Source organism: Diabrotica undecimpunctata, chromosome 1, assembly GCF_040954645.1.
Source record: "Diabrotica undecimpunctata isolate CICGRU chromosome 1, icDiaUnde3, whole genome shotgun sequence".
NCBI lineage: Eukaryota > Metazoa > Arthropoda > Insecta > Coleoptera > Chrysomelidae > Diabrotica > Diabrotica undecimpunctata.
In genome coordinates this window covers 136,808,360-136,829,425 of record NC_092803.1, presented here as the reverse complement: position 1 = coordinate 136,829,425, position 21,066 = coordinate 136,808,360, and the positions used below count along the sequence as shown (strand labels likewise).

The window sequence follows — 21,066 nt, the reverse complement described above, 5'->3', positions numbered from 1 at the left end:
GAGTGGTGATTTGTTTTGATTTGTCATTGTATCTGACATTTAATAGTTTACGATAAACAGAACATCCTCTGTCATTAGAAGGATGGTATTCGTTGCAGTAATCTTATATTCTTGAGTAAATATTTTATTGTTGTTCGTTTAAGGTCGAGGTCCACAAAAAATAAAGGCAATGGTTCATGGCTCAATCTGTGACATTTGTAATGTTACTTACCTTATGACCCTTTTTCTAGATTTCCACTTTTATTTGATCTATCGGAAAGGAGTGATGTAGGTACTACTCTTTATGCTCTCTCTTCCTTATGTTGGTATGTATGGTGTACGATGTTTTCCTCTTGTACGTGATGTATTAGTTTTCTGTAGGATTCAGGTATCTTTGGGAAAATTTTTATTGTATTTTTTATTGTATTTATTAAGGCTTTAAAAAAGTAAGTTTTTTCTTCTACTGCTTGAGCTAAATTATCTATCATTTTGCTATAGTTGTTCACGTCATATATAAAAATTGGAGGGGGTTTTGAGATTGGTGGACTTTTATTTGTATCATTTACGGAATTTTCCTGTGGAAGTGACTGAAACCTATTTGAGAGTGTAATTGGAGGTTCTTTTTCTTTTAAATCTGAACGTTTAAGTCTTTTTTTTTTCTTATTGCTTGCCATGGGTGTTTATTATTTTGAAAGTATTCTTGTTCTTCATCTGACATTGAATCATCTTCATTCTATGTTTCTGGATTTTTTTAAGTATAATTTAGCTTAGGAGTTGGATGTAAAACGAGAAAAGTTGGTTTGTTGTATTTTATTTTTCCTCTTTTCATATATTTTAGAATAAATTTATTTTTTTTTCCTTTCCTCTTTCTTTGCTTTTCCCATTCGATCTTGGGGTTGCTCGTCTCTTCACCTCTTACGGGGATGGCCTACAGACCGATGTTCTGCTGGCGATTTATCTCGAGCAATTCTCAGCAATGTTTTTTTCTACACTAATCAGAACCTACTGAACCTACTTTTCTACACAAACCAAGTATAACATGCTTTTGCTTGTTTGTCTGTTTAGGTGTAATTTCGCTTCTCTCCAGTATTCTTTTGTTTTTTGATATTTCTGGTACAACTTCTACATTATATATCGTAATTTTTTCTTTATTGTTCTAAATATAAGATAACTTTTTTTATATACGTTCATACAGTTTATATTCTGTAAACGAATATTATTTAGCTTTTTGGCATATTATCTGTAGAAGTTTGACTTATATATTTAACAATTGAAAATAATCACAAATACATCAAGTACTGTGGTTTACTTCAAGTACTACTTAATTTTTAAATTCCTGTTATATAAAACACAATAATTTTAAGAGAAAACCAGTATTCGAGTAAGTACCTTATTTGTAACAAATGCTCATATCCTTGCGAAATAGTTTTCGGTTAATATACATCTTACAAAAACTATTTCGCAATATAAGTAGATACTTTAATGTTTGTTTTGAAGTTAATAATAGTGCAAAAAGATTTATATAAAATGAAAACACTTCTATGGGATAATAATCTTTAGTTAAAGTTAATGTTGTCGAGTAGATTGTTTTAGTTTATAGTTGTGTAACAAACAATAAATGTTTTTTCTCTTATAATATGTTTCTTTAACAAGTTTTAACTTTTGTTGGTTTTGTAGATTTTTTGATTTTATTTGCGTATAATAAATAGTTAAAAGATATTTAAGTTTGGTCGAAAGTGATAGATACTAAATTAATAGTCTATAGACAAGGCAAAAAGCTTGGGTTCGTTCGGAAAAATATTCCCATGAGATTGTTTTGCATAATAACTTTAATTTTGCATAAGATATCCCAAAATAAGGTTCAATAGGTCGCCCAAGCAAAAAGTTGTCCACATTTTTTTAAATATATATTTTTTAAACAAATTGTAACAATTAATTTTTTCGACCCGTTCACATTTTTTTTTTAATTTTTTGGATTATTTTGAACAAAATAAGTCTGTTGTAGTTTTTCTGTAAACGGTATCTTTTTTGAGTTATGAATAATTTAAAACTAAAAAACCCAAAATTATGATCTTTAAGGTTCAAGAAACACAAGTAAAAAACATTATTTTTAAATTCAGCAAGGGCCTAAATTCAAGTTCAAACCTTGTTCTATCGTTTCCCAATAAGTATTTTGAGCCTATTTTATTTTAAAACATTGTTTTTTAATCGGTAATAAAGCGCTTTTTACAGAACGGGCGCTCGGGCTGCAGCCTGCATAAGAAAGATAAACAAGATCTACCGCACAAATGTTTGCTGGTTTAAATTCTCATTGTACAAATGAGCACCCGCCCTGCCATACGCGCTTCATTATCAATTAAAAAACAATAGTTCAATATTTATTTATGCATCAAGGGTCTTATTAAGATGATTACGTCCAGAAAGCAACATAATTCAGCCAGAGAGCCCGAGGAATGCATGTTGCTTGATATGCGTAATCATCCGGTAACAACAGTGATACATACATTTTATTTTTTAATTCCCATAATATAAAAACTAAAATTGAAACGTTTTTACTTTTTATTTTACTGCACCAACCAAATATATATATGCATATTTTGTATGTACCACTGGTGTTACCGGACAATCTAGCAACATCCATCCCTAGGATAGGAATAGAAGAAGAAAGAATACAGCCCTGCCTGATGCCAAAAAAATTTCCACTTTCTTAGCGAACTCATCATCTACTTTAACTTTTACTGTCTGCTTTCAATAGAAATTTGATCCCAGCTGTCAATGTTCATGCCGGTTCATAGCTATTAGTATGTTGTGTTGTGTCAAAGTCAATAATATATATATATATATATATATATATATATATATATATATATATATATATATATATATATAAACTAAGGAACACTCGAAGAGTGGTGGGTTTTTCGGTCAAAGTGGAGAAATAAAAGACAAAGAAGGTGGCTACTTCATCTATTTATTGAATACGTTTCGCTTCTTAATCAAGAAGCATCAGTTCATCTAAAAAGAACAATATGAAAAACCAAACATCCATGGAAAAGATATTATAAGTTGGTTACCTCAAAACGATATGTAGCAGTCAAAGATATAAAATGTGTAAAGAAGCTTATGATACTGGACATTAAAAATTATGTTGTATAGACAATTAATTGAACTGAATACAGTTTACAAATTAATTCAACTTAGCACAGCAAAAGACATGTGGTAATAGTACATGTATATAAAAAAATATGTGAAAAAACTTAAGTAAAAAACATTCATTTATAGAGAACCAAAAAGATCATATGATGCACTTCCAACAGTATATAATTATTTAAATTTGATCTTAACTTTAAGTAACATTATTAAAAATTGAATTATAGATATTTAAAAAAATATATAATGAAGTTACCACTCAGTCGCTGTCGGTGAAATGCGATAGGAATCTAGGTACCACGCCGAACGAGAAAAGACAGTAACCTTGAGGTCAAAAAATTTTGACAGAACAGCAAGGCATTTTTTAAAAAGTTAATGTTGTGGCAGAATAGCCAGCAACAGGTGAAGATTGATTCAACCTCCATCAGTCCAAGGTTCATACATTTGGAACTGAGAATAATATAGATTCTATGAATCTATTTTATTATTAAATTTTATTAAATTATTTGTTTACATTTGTTACATACACAACTCTAGCAAATGACAAAAAGACAGGTGAAGTTAACAAAGACACCATTGTTCTTTGTGTTGACCTGCAACAGGTTCTGTATTACCCAACTCTGACTCATGGAGATGTCTTTTACCAAAGACAGCCATTGTGCTACAATCCGTGTGTCCATGACTAGGATACCAACAAAGCAATGATGTTTTTTTGGGAAGAAACTAAAGAAAAGCGAGGCCCTGCAGAAATTGCGTCATGCATCCTTACATATGTCACCCATTATTTTGTCCATCCAATTTTATATGATGTATGTAAAAATTTTCACTATTCCTTTGACTTGTCAAAAACAAAACTATTTTTGTATAGTGACTAAATAAAGTAAGTAGGTTTAGCTTGATATTGAATATAGTTTGTCAAAAACCTACTACAGAAGATATTATACATAAGTTTACAAATTTATTTAAGAATGAATTGCAAATAAATATTTGCAAAATGTTAACCACCCCATTCCCAGAATTGAAGATCTATTTGCAGCGTTGCAAGTAAGGAAACAGTTCAGCAAGCTAGATTTTTGCGTACGATCAATTACAGGTGGAACCAGAGACAGCAAAACTTCTGGCGTGGAGCACACCGTATGGTATATTTAAAGTTAACCGTTTACCCTATGGTACCAAACCAGCTGGTGCAATTTTCCAGCGGACAGTAGAGAAGGTGTTGTAAGGTTGTGCAGGGACACTGAATTATTTGGATGATGTAGTGGTAAAGGGGAGAGATAATGCTGAACATGTTGCAAATTTATACAAAGTTTTAAAAAGATTGGATGAAGCAGGTTTTAGATTAAATAGTAGTAAACGTAGTTTTTTTCAAAGTAGTATCAAATATTTAGGGCATATCATATCAGTACAAGGGTTAAAGAAAAGTGAAGAGACAGTGAAAGCAATAGTAAAGATTCCAGTACCTAAAAATATTACAGAGGTAAGAGCTTTTGCAGGAATGACAAATTATTATTCGGTGTTTATTCCAAATTTGTCACAAATTTTAAAACCTTTATATGAATTACCCAAAAAGGATACAAAATTTAAGTGGACAAAAGAATGCAACGAGGCATTAAAAAAAGTGCTAGTGTGTGATAGCAGTGAATATGGATCAAGTGCAGTGCTTTTGCACGTGATGTCTGATGGCAATGAAAGACCAATTTCAAGGCTACTAACGAAAACAGAGTTAGGTTATAGTATAGTACACAAAGAAGCATTATGTATTTACTGGGCTGCTCACAAGTTATATGAATATTTAGCAGAAAGACATTTTGAAATTTTAACGGACCACAAACGGTTAATTATATTACTTGGAGAGTTTAAAAGTTTGCCAAAGATAGCAGCAGCACGTTTGCAAAGATGGTGTATCTTTTTATCTGTTTTTGATTATACTATAAAATATATTAAGGAAAAGGATAATGTGAAAGCAGATGCGATAAGCCGTTTGCCAGTGGAAGAGGAAGAAATGTCTATGGCTGAACAAAGCGAATATATTGGTTATTTTAAAAATTTGAATTTTTAGAACATGTTACACCTATTGACTCACTAAAGTTGAGAGCAGAAACACAAAGATATCCGGTATTGGGTAAAGTAGTGAATTTAATTCGGATAGGGTTAACTGAAAAGTGTTCTAAGGAATTCTTTAAAGCCTTTTCTTAACCGTAGAAATAAATTCACAGTGGAACGCTCGAGAATGTTTTTGGTGGTATCGTTAGATACGGACATTGAGAAAATTATTGCAGAGTTTGTTGGGCTTCAAGTGCAGAACCTATTCAGGCAACAGTTATACCATGTGGCAAGAGGAATAATTTCTTTGAAAGGGTTCGTGCTAATTTTTTCGGTCCACTTAAAGGGAAAATGATATTAATCATTATAGATTCTTATTCAAAACAGCCAAAAAAGCATTCATAATGAATGTGACAGACTCCTTGGCAACAATAAGTAAATTTGGGAAGTAGGTATTTACTAGGTTTGATCTACCAAAGATAGTTTGTACAGATCTCAATTAACTTCGGTAAAACTTTCACAATATTTGTATAATAATTTAATTAAAGACATAACTTCTCCACCTTATCACCCCTATTTCTTTCACTATAGAAACTCCATACATGTTTCCACAGGTGTTACACCTTCAGATGTTATTTTTAAACGTAAGATTAGAAACCGTTTTGAATTATTATTGGAAAATAAAGCTCAGAAATTGTTACATATAAAAATGAAAAGGGAAGAAAAATTTGTAAAATGGAATAAAGTGTTAATAAGAGATTAAAGGTATCCTTATAAGAGGAAATGGGTAGAAGCAGTTATAAATAATGAGGTTTTGGGAGATAGGCATTATATTTGTGAAATTGTCAATGAACATATACGAATTTTGGAAGCGTTATGTCGATCAGACATTGAAAGGAAAATTCAATGAGTTAGGAGGTTTAAACCAAACTGTTGAAAATAAATTAAGTTTAGATGAGTTTGAAGGATCTGATCCTATGACGCCTCTTTATGATAATAAGACACCTGAATTAATCGTATCTGATTATATTGGCGATATTAGATCATCAATGATTAATGTAGTAGATAACAATGTGAGTAATGAGGAACCAGAGAGTAGTGATAAAGTTAGTGAAAGTGTCGAGGAAGAAACTTTAGATAAAGCTAATGTTTTGCCAGTTCGGTCAAAAAGACTTATTACAGCTCCCGATCGTTTGGATCTTTAGAGGCGAGGTATTGTAGTATCTTAAGTAATACTTCCTGTAAACTTAGCTTTAAGAAATATGCCAGAAGTAGAAGAAATGGTTCCCGCCAAGCGATATAATTAGAGGTTAGCTTGGCTCCTTATATAGAAACTTAGATCGTAGTCAGTTTTGTATTTTACAATTTAATAATAAAGTGCCAAACACTAATTTAGAGCCTATTTGTTTCCTGCTCCTCGGTCACAACAGATAATAAGGGCATAATCGATTGGGTAGTTTCAAGTATAATTTCTCTGGTACAATGAATAATTAGGTATATATACAATTGGATTGCACTATTTGGCACAGTGTATTTCCTTTTCATCCATAATTATGTATATAAAGAATTACGATCCAAAAGCATCAACATTATTGAAAATTTTATTTTTCTAATTTATGCAATATTATTTTTGTAAAAGATTATCTAACAAAACGATGAAAAAGCTGTTAACTAGTTATAGTATTATTCGTACAACATAACATATATCTCGTATACGCTGTACATCTGTTGTTTTTCTTAGCACATTACATAAAAAAGAATAATAAAGGAAATGATATTCAATATTCACGGGGTATCTCGGACGGTATTAGTAAAACGTTTAAATCAGATGTACAATAATATAATAGTATGAAAAAACAAATTATTTACAAAAATATGAACAAATATAAAAAGAAAAAAAACTAATTAAGTATGCCCAAAAAATCCAATCAGGGTAAAATTGTTGTTACTTAAAAGAATTTGAAGACAAAAATACAAATAAGAAAAACACTAAAATCTAATGTTTTCAGTATTGCTACTGTAAGAATCAATAGTTCCCGAGTTTATTTAAAGATTATTAAAAAAATTTACTCTACTAATAAAATATTTTTCAAAAATATTGTATAAAACATAAATATACTAATATCACATATTTAGTAAAACAAGTTATTTTAATAGTTGAAATAATGAGATGCTACTAAACATTATCTAACAAATCTAATATAACAAATATTACTTACCATCATATATACAATCTATTTACAAATCACTTCTCTACGTATATCCAATTATTGTTCGGCGTTTCACAGAAAGTACTTACAAGTAAATCACATCACACGATGCCAGTGCAGAAGATACTCGAGAGCTCTTCTTTTGATTTCAATCCCACTACACTCTATTACCTAGTAACCCACCACTACAGGGTGTTGTTCGCAGTATATTACCTTTAAATAAAATTTGTATCTTTGATATTTTTTATGTATTTTTCCAGGTGGACGTAAGGCCAACTCAATAATAAAACGATCCCACTTATATTGTACCTGAGAATTCCACTCCTGTGTAAAAATTCACTCTATTTAACCCTCTATTGGATGAATTTATTTTATTTTTTGACAAAATAAAATAAAATTATATTAAATTACTCTTTATAGATGAATGTAGAATTCACCGTTACACATTTTTGTGCCCATTTGGGAACATTCTGTATAAAAACTTTTATTAGAACCAATTGTCAAACACATTAGATCGATGTATTGTCAGTATCAAACTATTCCAAATTGTGAAACTTCTTAAAAGAGTTACTACTTTTAGAATGAAAACTTAAATGCACCTTAATTTCTTGCACTGGATCCTTGATTTTCCCTTAGAGTTTATCATTATATATCTTTCCCTGTTTACACTTTTACAGTCCAGTTGGGCCAGTGTGAAAACTGATCTGTTTGTACATATATATTGGATCTAGGTTCAATGCATCTTCTTTTGAATGGTTGTTCGGGTGTAGAACTTCTAGGCCGACCTTCTTTTTTTTTTGTAAAACACTACTTTTAGTTGGTTGTTCAGCTAGAATTGTTTTGAAATTCAGCAGTGGTATAATCTTTTCATTTTTTCCAATTTGTTTTTGATTCGCCTGTCTACTATCTAAGCATTGACTACTGCTATATCCAGCATATGATAAAAAATACGGTGGAACCATTTTTTGTTTTTGATTTTGATTGGATATAATCCCAATAAGGAATCTTGCAGATCCACACTGCCCATGTGCCTGTTATATTGTTGTACAATGTCTGGGCCATCAATTTCTTTCCTAGTTCTTTCGGTGCGAAAGAATGTTCCCACTTTGACTGTTGGTTGAGTTGAGTTCCACAATAATCTGACAGTAAAGACACAATTTTGTTGTCTCACCACTGGACTGTATGTATTGCAGTATTCTCATAAGTACCAGAGTGTTCCTGAATGCTTGTTCTTTGTAATTTTTTAATTTCTTTCTTTTGTCAACCTTTATAATTCAGAATTCGATTTGTACGAATTGGTGCGATATAATATATGCCTCGTTTTGACAAATATGACACCAGTGGTATAATTGAAAATTAATTATCGCAAAAGAGTTTCTGGTGTTTATTGGACGGTATTTCTCTGCTCAATCGAACTACAACATTACTAGCAGCTCCCAAATTTACTTCATTCGGTAGTTCTGCGTAACGGAAATTCGGTGTAACCATCTTTTCCAGCCAAAATTTCAAAATTATATAAAAATCCTGAGATTCCTGAGAGAACCCACATCTTATATCCCCATTTATGAGGCTTTTTGGAATTGTATGTCTTCATACTCAAACGTCCTTTGGACGATATAACTTGTTCGTCACAAGATAAGTGTTCTTCTAAAGGTATCTGCACGATATTTTTATTTGTTCAATCAGGGGCGAGATTTTATGAAGACTGCGTGTATTTTCTAAATTATTACTAAAATGAAGAAGCCTTTTGATTCTTCAAAACGATTTATAAGCATTACGTCTGCAACTTGTGAAATTCTTGTTGTCGGAGCCCAATAGCGTCTTGTAGTAGTTTGTCTTATTAGAGACATCCACAGCAATATCCCCATAAAATTTTCAATTTCTACAGGACATGTGGTAATTGGCTTTTGTGGATTTGTGTGATACAAGTTTGTCGAACTACCTCAATTATAAAATTTGGTGTCAAAAAAAAAACTAAACAATTTGTAAGGAGAATTGAGCTGCCATATGTTGGTTTGAAGTAATTCACTATCTTCAAAATGCAGTTCATCTACATTTCGCACAGTTTTTGAAAGACGCCATGTCATATGACTTTTTTGATAGATTTTTGTTTCGTAGGTAGTTCAGTATCCGATTCATCGGTTGATAAATCTTCATCTTCATTATCAGAATCTTCTTAACTGTCAATGATTACTCTAGCCCTGGTAGTTTGTGCAGCTAACGGCTCAACGTTATCCTCATCAGATAGTTCCGAATCTTCACTTTCAGAAGGAATCTGTCGTAACTTATAGGGCTGAATAGTTTTCGCTTTATTGTTGTAAAACGATGTTGTTGGAATACTCTCAAATTCATCCATTTTTGTTCTGAAAAGAAAGTTTACTTCAGGTTTATTCAAATTAATTTATTTAAACCATTAATGCATTAAAGAAGTCTACCAACTTGCAAAAAACAAACTATAAAATATTTCCTTTTTTCAGTGTCAAAATTTTCCTTTAGCGTACAATGTTCCTGTACGGGAACAGTAACAATTTGGGTCAAATACTAACAACAACAAAGTAAATTTATTATTTTAATATATCAGTAGATCCTTACAACATTTATAAAGGCATATATAATTTTTATTTCTCAAACTTACCTTATTTTTAACTAATATTCGAAAATAAAATACACGCACTACGCTAACATCCTACTCCAAGGTCACTTCAAACAAAACTGCTATTTATTCAAATAACCGATGGGTATATCAGCAACACACAACACACATCTAAGAACGAATGTTCCCAAGAGTGAATAAGATGTTTACGCAGTTAAAATTGTCGGTAGCAAATACTCATGAAAATTTTATATTTTGAGTTCACATTTGGGTCCTTTATGCAATAGAGGGTTAAAAATCATAAGAATATATTTTGCTGATATGTGTGTGGTTGGAAAATTGACTGCGAAACCTACGGTTTCATTCGCCTAATGATATTTAAGTTTGATTCTAAGGTTAAAAAAAGAAAACTAAGTCTAAAACAATATACATACCTAAATAAAATAAAAAATTTACATCATACAAGAGGCGGTAGCTACAAGAAGGACCTGAGAAGATTAGCGGTAGCTATTTTTTTATAGAAGAAAAGTACTTTGAGAAACAAGTATACCAAGATTTAACAGCTATGTCTTAAGCGAACCAACACTTGTATTATTTAAGTGTTATAGTTTCAAGAATTTCTATTTCGATCCATTAATAAAATAATAGAGAACACCTTTCTCAAATGTTCCATTTTCTTTTCAGAGGAAAAGTGTTAAAACAAGTTTACATAAGCCCGTCTTCTGGAGAACACATTTGGCAGATTAAAACGTCTGTCTTCTGCAGAAGAAAGGTCTATAACTGTTGTATAGTATACTAGTTATATATTATAGTATACAAAGGTTTAAAATAATAATCAAGGTCTTTGTACAACAATAAACTTTTATTTTGTTGACACTACTATTTAATATAATTTTATGCTAAATTTCGTCACCATCTGAGTTGAAATAGAAGTTCGTAGAAGTTTGTACTTTCTTCACTTAAGTAATGAAAGAAGTCTCTCCAGTGGCGCACCTAGAATTTTCCTGGCGGGGGGAAGGTTGGTTAGTCACCGAATTTTTTTTTATGCTACCTCCATTTTGAGTTCTTAAAATTTGAGTCCTTAAAATTTGGATTTTAGTTTAATTTAAAGTACTAAAGATAGCAGTGCCAAAGATTCAGGTATGTATTATCCTGCCTACCAACTAAAACCACCCTTTCCTACTTGTACGCAGTTGACTGTCGCACGTGCCGTACTCTGAAAGTGGGATAGAGTAAGGCTGACGACATTTTTGGAACATTCCCTTCTCTTATCTAGTTCTTATCTCTGTCGTTGGTTGGGTTGGTGTTTCTCTTCTTCTTTCTTTTTAATTACTGTTCGTATGTAACTGTGAACACTATTCCATCTCTTCTTACTTACTGTCATCTTCACGATCATCTCTTTCACAGTCAGAGGGTTTACACCTATTTCTCTATAGATTCTATTTATCTCTCCATTGTATATCTATTACACTCCAGCATTGTGTGAGTAACATTGTCAGAATATTAGCATTATAGGCGTTTATCTGTATCTGTCTTTCTGAACCTATGAAGATACGCCCTAAAACAGACAATCTTCCCAGTCCCTTAGGCTCGGGATCAGCATCTTGGTCCACTGGGCAACATCTTCTGTGTTGTTCCACTCTTCTTGGCATATTTCCATTGATCTTTCCCTTTCTTCTTTTTTTATGGGTGTTGTCAAATGCTCTTTTCTCTCATAGAGATGTCTTCTTTTTACTGCTAACACATGCAGAGGAACACCACCCGCGATAGTCGCAACAGATTCGTTTTGTTTACTCTTGTCATATTAGGTATGGTATCTCCATATAAAAAATATATTGAAAAATATTATTAATTGTTGTGTATTTATACAATTATTATTATTGTATTCTACATATTTGAAGTGGTAATTTAATTATTAAATTAGCGTTTTGGATTTTTTGTATTGTGTGTGAACAGTGTGTGACAAGTTACATTTTCCTTCTATTCTTTATATACCCTGGAGGGGGGGGGTGGTTTAACCCACCAAACCCCCCTGGGTGCGCCACAGAGTCTCTCATATCTTACATTTTAGACTGAATAATAGGAACTCGAGGCAAAGGTGAAAGAATAAGGTCCAGTGGCAACGTTTTCGCATATTTAAAAGGGATATACATTTTAAAGTATATCTTACAAGCAGACAGTGTCTCTCACAAGGTTTATACTGCAGCTTTCTTTCAAAAACAAGAAAGAAGTGTTGCATCCCAGTCATATATTATAGAGTAGTCATGTTTGAGACAGAAAAGATCAGAAGTTTGTCTTCACTGTACGATTTTTTCTAGGTACACTTTGGGTTACTCAACATCTTAAACTATTTTTAAGGCCTGCCTTATAACTCCAAAATTTTGGTCGCACTGACTACAGAATTAATCCATGAACAGGATAAATATATGTCATTATATATAAATATATAAAAAAAAATTGTTTAATTTACTAAATATATGTCACTTTAACTCTGTAGTTTTGATATCCAAGAATAAAACTGTAACAAGGTCTGATTTTAGTTTTGTCCCCCAGCTGCATCTGATAGAAGAATACTATGCTTGATATCAAGATAGTCTGCTATTTTTTTGTTAATACAGCCAAAGATAAATGAAGCAACACTACTTGCTCCCTTTTTACACTGAGATTCTATTAATGAATATACACATGATGATCCACCATTAAACACGTGTATATTAAATACGTACATCCATCCAGTTTACAGAACTGTTTTGTTATGCTGAGCTTTGACAACGGTAGATTTTGCGCATAATCAAATTCCACGACGAAAATGCGACTCCCATCTGTTACCTTTATCAAGTAACCTTTTTTCAGCTTGGAATATGCCTCGAGTCTCTTTTTAATTTTTATAGAGACTATAATCAACACGGCATTGACAATGCCGGTTCTTTTCTAGTTTGATTTCACACTCACGACAATCATCACTTGTGCCAGCCTTTAGTTTTTTGAACGTAAAATTAGTTTTTCTGAAAAACTTGATCCTTAAACAAATTTTGAAACTGTTCAAAAATGTTCTTAATCATTATGTACCTACGGGTGGTCGAAGTACAATCTATTTGTTTTTCTAGGTGTGTAATAACTTGGTTTACGTGGAATAGATTTTAAATGTTCTACAGCCATAAAATAAACATCATCTGAAATGTTTTTTTGGTTTCCGTATTTTCCACGATTTTTCAACAAGTGGGGTTTTCTTAACAATTTTTTTTCTATAATATTCTTACACGCTTCACCTCTACTTTATATCAGTCAATAAAAAAGGAACGGTGCAAGGGTACCTCACAACCAGAAGTTTTAATCTTGTATTTCCAGTAATAAAGTCTTCTCATTTTGGGATTTGGTATCTTTCTATACCTTTCTGAAAGCTCCCCTAATGCCAACACGCTGTTAGAAGAGTGTCTTGTTCTTTATTTAAACCATTATCATAAAAAGAGTCAAATAATCGTTTTTGTTCTTGTGATATTTTCATAAAACATTTTTCTACACAACACTTACGGACAACAAAAAATGTCTCCGGTATCTGTATTGCGCAACTTAAAGGTTTAAACTCACGAAGGTACTTTTTAAAAAGACCCTTTATTAACTTTTACAACTATACTGCACTGCTTTATTGATTGAAAATAACTGAATTTAATTACAATACTATTTCTTTTATATAAAAATTATATGCTGACAAAACTGTTGATTGGGTTTGCTGACCTCCGGGGTTACTGCACCGTAATTTCTCCATCCCCTTGGGAAGTTTTGTGAGGGATGAACAAAACTGAAGGTATGGATTCTGGATCGGCTGTATCTTCTTCTTCGGTTGTCTTCTTTTTCCATATCTCTCGTAATTTGTAAACCAAAATAATGATAAGGGCTGTTGCCAGGATATATATTGGTGGTGTCCATAGATGGTAATGGTCCATTGTTTTTAAAGACACGGGTTGGAGTCTTTCTTCTTCCGTTGAGAGTTTATGTAGTTCATCTAACTGGATTCTATCTAATTTTAGAGGCTTTACTGTTGGATTTTCCCCTTGAAGATTAATTTTTATTTTTGGCAGGGTTAACGGTTCTTCTTTTATTGTTGCTTTGGAGTTGATGTAAACTTCGTTGTTGGTTCTGAGCTCACATCCTGGGGGTAGTTCTATTAGAAATGTTCCTCTGAGTACTTCAATTTTGGAAGTAGAACAGTGGGTGGAGATTTTAGTAGCTTTTGAGAAAACAGCAATATAGTGAGCTTCCGATACTTTTTGGATAATTGTTGTGCTAATTGTGATCGGCACGTTTTGACATTGGGCGGCATCGTTGGATAATTTTAGGATTTGATTGATGCAGTCGTCAGTTTCTGTATTTTCTTGCGGGAACTTCTCTGGACAAATGAATTTCTTTGGTTCACTCTTTCTGCATGGTAGGTCCATGTATTGAAAAAGTTCTGAGTTAGAAGCTAAATATGGTCCAGGTGGAATAATTATTGTGTTATTTATGGTTGGAAGTGAATATAGATGAAAATATGTGAATACTTTGGAATAAAGAATGGGAAAATGTAAGATAAAGACTAGAGAGTGGTTGGAGTAGTAACCATCTACTTCTACTATCTCGTAATATCTCATCAGGTCTTCTTCTTCGAGGTATGGTAGCTGAGAAGCTGGATGATGTTCTAGCATTTTCTGAATGGTCCATCTTATTTCGTCTGGTTTTATAAGTCCATTATGAAGAGTTTTGATTTTTGCGAATGTGATTGCTGTCTGTAGGTCATCTAATATTTGGATAATGGTTTGTAAGGCTAAATTCATCTGGTCTAAAACGTTTCGAACTTGCATGTAATGGTTGAAATCAAAGACGAATTGGTTTAAGTCTGTTCGGATTTTGTTGGTTTCTGCGGCTATTATCTCTTGATTGTGGGTTAGTAGTGTCACTGTCTCGTTATAGTTGTTCATTATTTTCTTATTAAGGCTTAATTGGTTATTAATGTTGTTAATAATATTTTGTTGATTGAGTTCAAGTGACTGAATTGCTGCATCGTATCTTTCTGCGTCTTCTTGATCTAAGTTTCCTGAGATGGATTTTATAATATTTCCTAATCCATTGATAAGACCTCTTTTATTTCTGGTTGCTGGATAAACTAAGTCGAGTTTCTCTTGGGCTGTTTTAAGAAGATACTGCAATGTTTTGTCGAAGTTCTGTAGACTGTCGAAGTACGGCTGACTTAGTCCATTTTCTATAGCTGTAGTTGTAGTTTGATATTGATATGCCAATGTTTCGATTTCCTGTGCTATTGGTTCCAATTGGAAATAGTGGATGAAATCATGGGTGCTGGTTTGGATTCTGGCTTCTCCAAGCTTAACTGGGAGGATCCCTGGATTGTCTCGAAGGTCCTGGATTTTCACTTCTTGGGCTGTTACTGAGATACATCTGTAAAGTATTTTTGCGGTTAGTTTTTATTGGTGGTTGATGTTTAATATTTTTCTTATGCACCGTAGTATCTTGGGTATCAACAGTAACAGGATTGTTGTTTTGGACTATTTTAGGTGAAAATCTGGGGAGCAGTTTGTTTCGTTTTACTGTTTTTCGAGTGTATATTTTCGTGCTGGGTTTATATGTTATCGGAGAGTGTCGTTTTTCGTTTATCTTTTCAATGTTTTTCTGTTTGCTCTCTTGCAATTTCTTATTTATTTCTTTATACATCTCTTTTGTTTTCAATCTGTGCTCCTGTGTGTAATTATTTATCAGTGTTCTATTAATGTCAATATCGAATGGATCTTGAGCATCTATGTGACCATTAAGGACGTTGATGGGCTTCTGTTTGGTAGCTGAGTGAATAGAATTGTTGTATGCCATAATGGCGTATAGCATCTGGTCTTTTATGTTAAGTGTTTTCTTTTTTTCTTTTAATATTCGAAGATGCTCGATGATTGTGGAGTGAAAGCGTTCGATCATTCCATTGGATTGCGGGTTATCAGGTGTTGTGTAGTGGATTAAGATCTTGTGAGTGTCCACGAATTCTTGAACAAGTCCATTTTTAAATTCAGTTCCACTATCAGAAATTATCATATGTGGTAGTCCATGGTGGGTGATGAATAGCAGGAATGCGTTTAAGATGTTAATCGCGTTTGATCCTTCTATTGGGTACGCTTGACCGTATTTTGAAAATACGTCGATGATGGTAAGGAATTTTTGTCCTGCTGCTTGAAATGTGTCTATGTGAACAATTTCCAGTGGTTTCGTTGGTGTTGGAGTTAACATAAACTTCGGTTTTTCTGGATTTCTGTCGTATTTGTTTGTTTGACAAGTATCGCAGAGATTAATATAATCTTCTATATCCTTTTTCAACGTTGGCCAGTAATAATGTTTTCTGATTTGAATTTCTGTTTCATTATTTCCTCTATGATTTGTCTTTCCTTGGTGATAGTCTTGTACGATGGTTTTCTGTCTTTCTGGACTGCTTATATCTTTAAGTAAATTGTTACATTTTACAAGATCAAATGCAGAATTCTTAAATGTTTCTCGAAGTATGTTGCAGACAGACTGGTAGAGTTCATCAGTTTCGAATAGGATGGCATATTTCTTTTTTGTATCGACGTAGTTCTTGAAGAAATTAAAAATATCGTTTTTCAGGTCGTTTTTATCTAGTTGGACGTGCATTCTTTTCTTTGTTAGGAAGCACTGTTCTGTTATAGGTTTTGCAGGATTGTAATTTACCAATTTGAATATGATTTGGTTGTTGTAACAGTTCAATGGTCTTTCGCTGATTGGAATTCCGAGTATTGGGTTTTCCTCTGTAGAATGTTGGGTACCATCTGTGTTGTTGTCTTGTTGGTATAGCGATTTTGTTGGCTGACTGTCAATCTTTTGGTTTTCTTCTTGTAGAAGTTCGTCTATTACTTTCATTTCTTCTGCAGTTAGGCCGGATGTTTGTTTTTCTTTGATAATTTCGTCTAAGTTAACCATAGGATCTTCTTCATCTGGATCACATACTGAGTTTGGATGGTTGATCATAGATATGTTGTCATCTTCTTTTCTGGATAATAGACTGATTATTTCCTCTACGTGTTCGTCAATGGTATTTACTTCTTTAGTGTGGATTTCGACACGGGATAATGCATCAGCGTTCGTATTGGATTTTCCTTTTTTGTATATGACTTCATAATCGAATTCTTCAAGTTTTAGTCTCCATCTAACAAGTTTCGAGTTCGGATCTTTTAAAGAGAATAGCCATTGAAGTGGTCGATGATCGGAGAGAATTTTAAACTTCCTTCCAAATAAATAAGGTCGAAAATATTTAGTAGCCCATACGATTGCAAGCATTTCCTTTTCGATGGTAGAATATTTAAGCTCGGTCTCGTTCAGTGTTCTTGATGCATATGCAATGGGTTTGTCTTGTCCTACAGGACCCTGTGACAGGATAGCGCCTATAGCAAAGTTGCTTGCATCTGTGGTGAGATTGAAAGGCTTCGTAAAATCCGGATATTGTAGAAGTGGTTCGTTGGTTAACAGGTTTTTGCAGATTTTGATACAGTTTAGGAATTGTTCTGTGTGTTCTATCTTGGCATCTTTCTTTAAACATGAGGTGAGTGGTTTTGTTATTTTTGCGAAATCCTTAATGAACTTTCTGTAATATCCAAGTAGTCCTAGAAATCCTCTAATCTGCTTGGTAGTATTTGGTATGGGATAGTCTATGATTTCTTTAATTTTGCTTGGATTTGGTTTTATTCCTTCAGGAGTTACGACGTGGCCCAAGAATTCAACTTCTTTTTTTAAAAATTCGCATTTGTCTATCTGTATCTTGAACCTAGTTTCTCGTAATCTTTCAAAGATTTTCTTAAGGTTGACCATGTGTTCCTGAAGTGAGGTTGAGTATACGATTATGTCATCCATGTATACTAGGCAGATTTCTCCTATGAGTCCTTTAAGCACATTGTCCATTATTCTCTGGAATGTAGAGGGTGCATTCTTTAAACCAAAAGGCATTCTAAGGTATTCATAATGGCCATTTTCCACGTTAAATGCTGTTTTCTGTATATCTTCCCTTGCCATTTCTATTTGGTGAAATCCACTGGCTAGATCGAGGGTGGAAAAGTATTGACAGCGTCCGAGTTTATCAAGGATGTCCGTGATATTTGGAATGGGATACCTATCGTCTATAGTCTTCTCATTTATCTTTCTGTAATCGACTACGATTCTCCATTTAATTTTTCCAGAGGCGTCTGGTTTTTTTGGTACGACCCAAATTGGAGATGACCAGGGTGATTGACTTGGTCTGATGATGCCTTGGTCCAGCATTGATGTGATCTGTTTTTGAACCTCCTCTCGATGTACGTGTGGATATCGATATGATTTTGTGAAAACTGGGACTTCATCCGTTGTTCGTATGTGGTGTTTTATTTGATTTGTAAATGTTAAAGTATCATCAGGATTATGGAATATATCTGCAAATTTTCTGCATAAACGTCTGATGTGCATCTCTTCTTCTGGATTTAGATGATCTGTTCTGATGAGAGGATCGCTATCTATTATTGTTTCTGTTTCCATTGGAATGATGTCCGAGGTATACAGGTGATATTCATGAAGATCTATTGGATTGCTTCTAACAGGATCGGTGAGTGCTACTTGAATAGGTTCATCAGTATTGTTGATCATTTCGGTCCAGGCTAGCTGATTGCAGGCTTCGCTGAGAGTTTCTCTTAGAGTTGCCCCTTGTATTTCTTGTTTTGGTATAAGTATGGTGCCTTTTGTTTGTTTTACTGGAAGTCTTACTTGTGTGATTGTTCTGGGTTCCAATTGAATTGTATAAAATTGTGTTTTGTTGGTTTCATAATAAAAGATAGGGAGAACTGAGTGTGCTGTAGTTAGTGTGGATGCTGGGAAATTAAGATTTGCTTGTAGAAGTTTTAAGTTATCGAGGCCGATAAGACCATCAAATGTTTTATGGAATTTAAAAAGGTAGAATTTTAAATTAATATTAGAGTTAAATTCTGGGAAGATTGGAATTTCAGCACAATATTCCTGTGAATGGTTTTGAAATATTGAACTGACTACAAACGGTTCATGTTTGATAAAATTTTTATAAAATTTGGATGCAATTTCGGGGTTAAGAAATGATTTGGTTGCCCCTGTATCAAGAAGAAGTTTAAGGGGAGGATTTTTAATTTCGATATATGGAAGTTCTTTTTTATCTGAATACGAATTGAGTTCGATTACGTTTCTTCGTTTTCCTCTTGGAGTTTTGGAAAATTTACATCTTCTTCTTCGTATTGGGCATTTTGGTAATCTTCTACGTGGTAGTCATCTGAATATGCGTCCTGATTTGGATAGTAGTATGTCTGTTCTCCATAGTAGGCATCGGTATCGTTTTCGTCTTGTTGTTCAATATTGAATAGCTCCTCTACGGTGAACTTTGGGGTGTGTGGTTGCGGTTGCTGCGGCCTAAAGTTTCTGAAGCTTGAACCTCTGTTATGTCCCGTTTGGCGTGTACTTATAGACATCGGTGTTGGTTTGTACTGTTGTGGTGGTCTGCTTGCCCATGGGTTAGGTCTTGGAGGTTGTGTGTTTGCCATGAATTGTTGCCTTGGTTGTTGGAATCGAGCGGGTTGTATTGGCCATCTTGGGGTAAATGTTGGTCGGGACGGTGCTGGATTACTTCCGAAAAATGGTTGATGTAACTGTGGCCTGGGCATGGGTTGTTGCCATTGTGGTGGTGTTGTGAACTGCGGCTGTCTCTGGGGTTGTGTGTGGGTAGAATTCTTATTTGGCAATGAAAAATTGGTTGTTTTCTGCAAATACCTAATATTGTTTTCTTCTTGGATGAATTGAAGAGCGAAAGCAAGATTTGTAGGCCTCATTGATCGTATGGTTGATCCCATTGGTTCTCGTAATCCTGCTAAGAACGTAGTTAGGGCCTGTTGTTGAAAGAATTCCTTTTTGCTCCTCTTTACATCTGCATTGTCGGTATGTAGTTCGATGTGATTCGAAATTGTGTTTAAAAGTGACATTACTTTCTCGTGAAACTGTTGAGGAGTTTCGTTGGGTCCTTGCCTTAAGTTTACCATGTCTCTTGTAAGCGAATTTTCATTACGTTGATCGGCAAAGTTTTGAATTAGTATGGTCCTTATCGTGGGCCAATCTTTACACCCATATACGGAAATGATTTCTCGAGCTCTTTCTTTAATTTTATTCATTACACCTCGAGTTATCATGTGATTTTGGAAGTTATCGGGATTATTGTGATCCCAGAAATGATTAAGAAGCATTGTAGTAACTTCAATGAAGTTGTGAAGTTCATTAGGGTTACCATCGTAATCAGACACGATGGAAAGATCTTTATTGACGTCGAAAACTAGAGCGGGAGCGGGTGCCATGGCCATAGTATTTAATTCACTAGCGGGAGTAATAATTATAGATGGTATATCTAAGCTATTTAAAGTATTATCTAAAGAACTAACGTTGGTTTTTAAACTAAATTGAGAAGCTGAGTTATTTTGCGAAATAGAAGCAGCACCAGGTTCGATAATCGATTCACTAATAGTTGAAAGAGAATTACTAATTTTAAAAGATGAAGCTTGTGAAGCAATTAAATTATGATTAGAAAATATTTTAAATTTGCTTACAGATAAATGATGATGCTTGGGTGCATTTCTTTTCGAAGGAACTGGTTTCTTTTCTTCTTTCGCTTTCTTTTTATCGTCTTTCGTCATATAAATTGATTTCTACTCTTTAACTCTGGATTTTCGTTGACTTCTGGGGTTGAACGGCCGTAGTTTTCCCTGGAAGTTGGTTGGTTCGTAGCGGGTAAACGTTTAAGAACGACGAGGATCTTCTGTAGACTCTCCCACTATCTTACTGCACTGTGCCACTTAAAGGTTTAAACTCACGAAGGTACTTTTTAAAAAGACCCTTTATTAACTTTTACAACTATACTGCACTGCTTTATTGATTGAAAATAACTGAATTTAATTACAATACTATTTCTTTTATATAAAAATTATATGCTGACAAAACTGTTGATTGGGTTTGCTGACCTCCGGGGTTACTGCACCGTAATTCGCAGTATTCACCTTGTACAGTTTTTCCCGTTAA

At 33.5% G+C, this 21,066-nt stretch overlaps 1 protein-coding gene across 1 annotated transcript in view; it reads right to left on the bottom strand.

The window, feature by feature from the left end:
* Positions 1–7,559, bottom strand: part of LOC140440314 (uncharacterized) — a 75,272-nt gene extending 67,713 nt beyond the window's left edge. The window contains exon 1 of the mRNA XM_072530747.1: positions 7,392–7,559. Within this exon, the coding sequence (XP_072386848.1) occupies positions 7,392–7,397 (6 nt within the window). The 5' untranslated portion in view covers positions 7,398–7,559. The remainder of the gene's footprint in view (positions 1–7,391) is intronic.
* Positions 7,560–21,066: the final 13,507 nt, after the last annotated feature.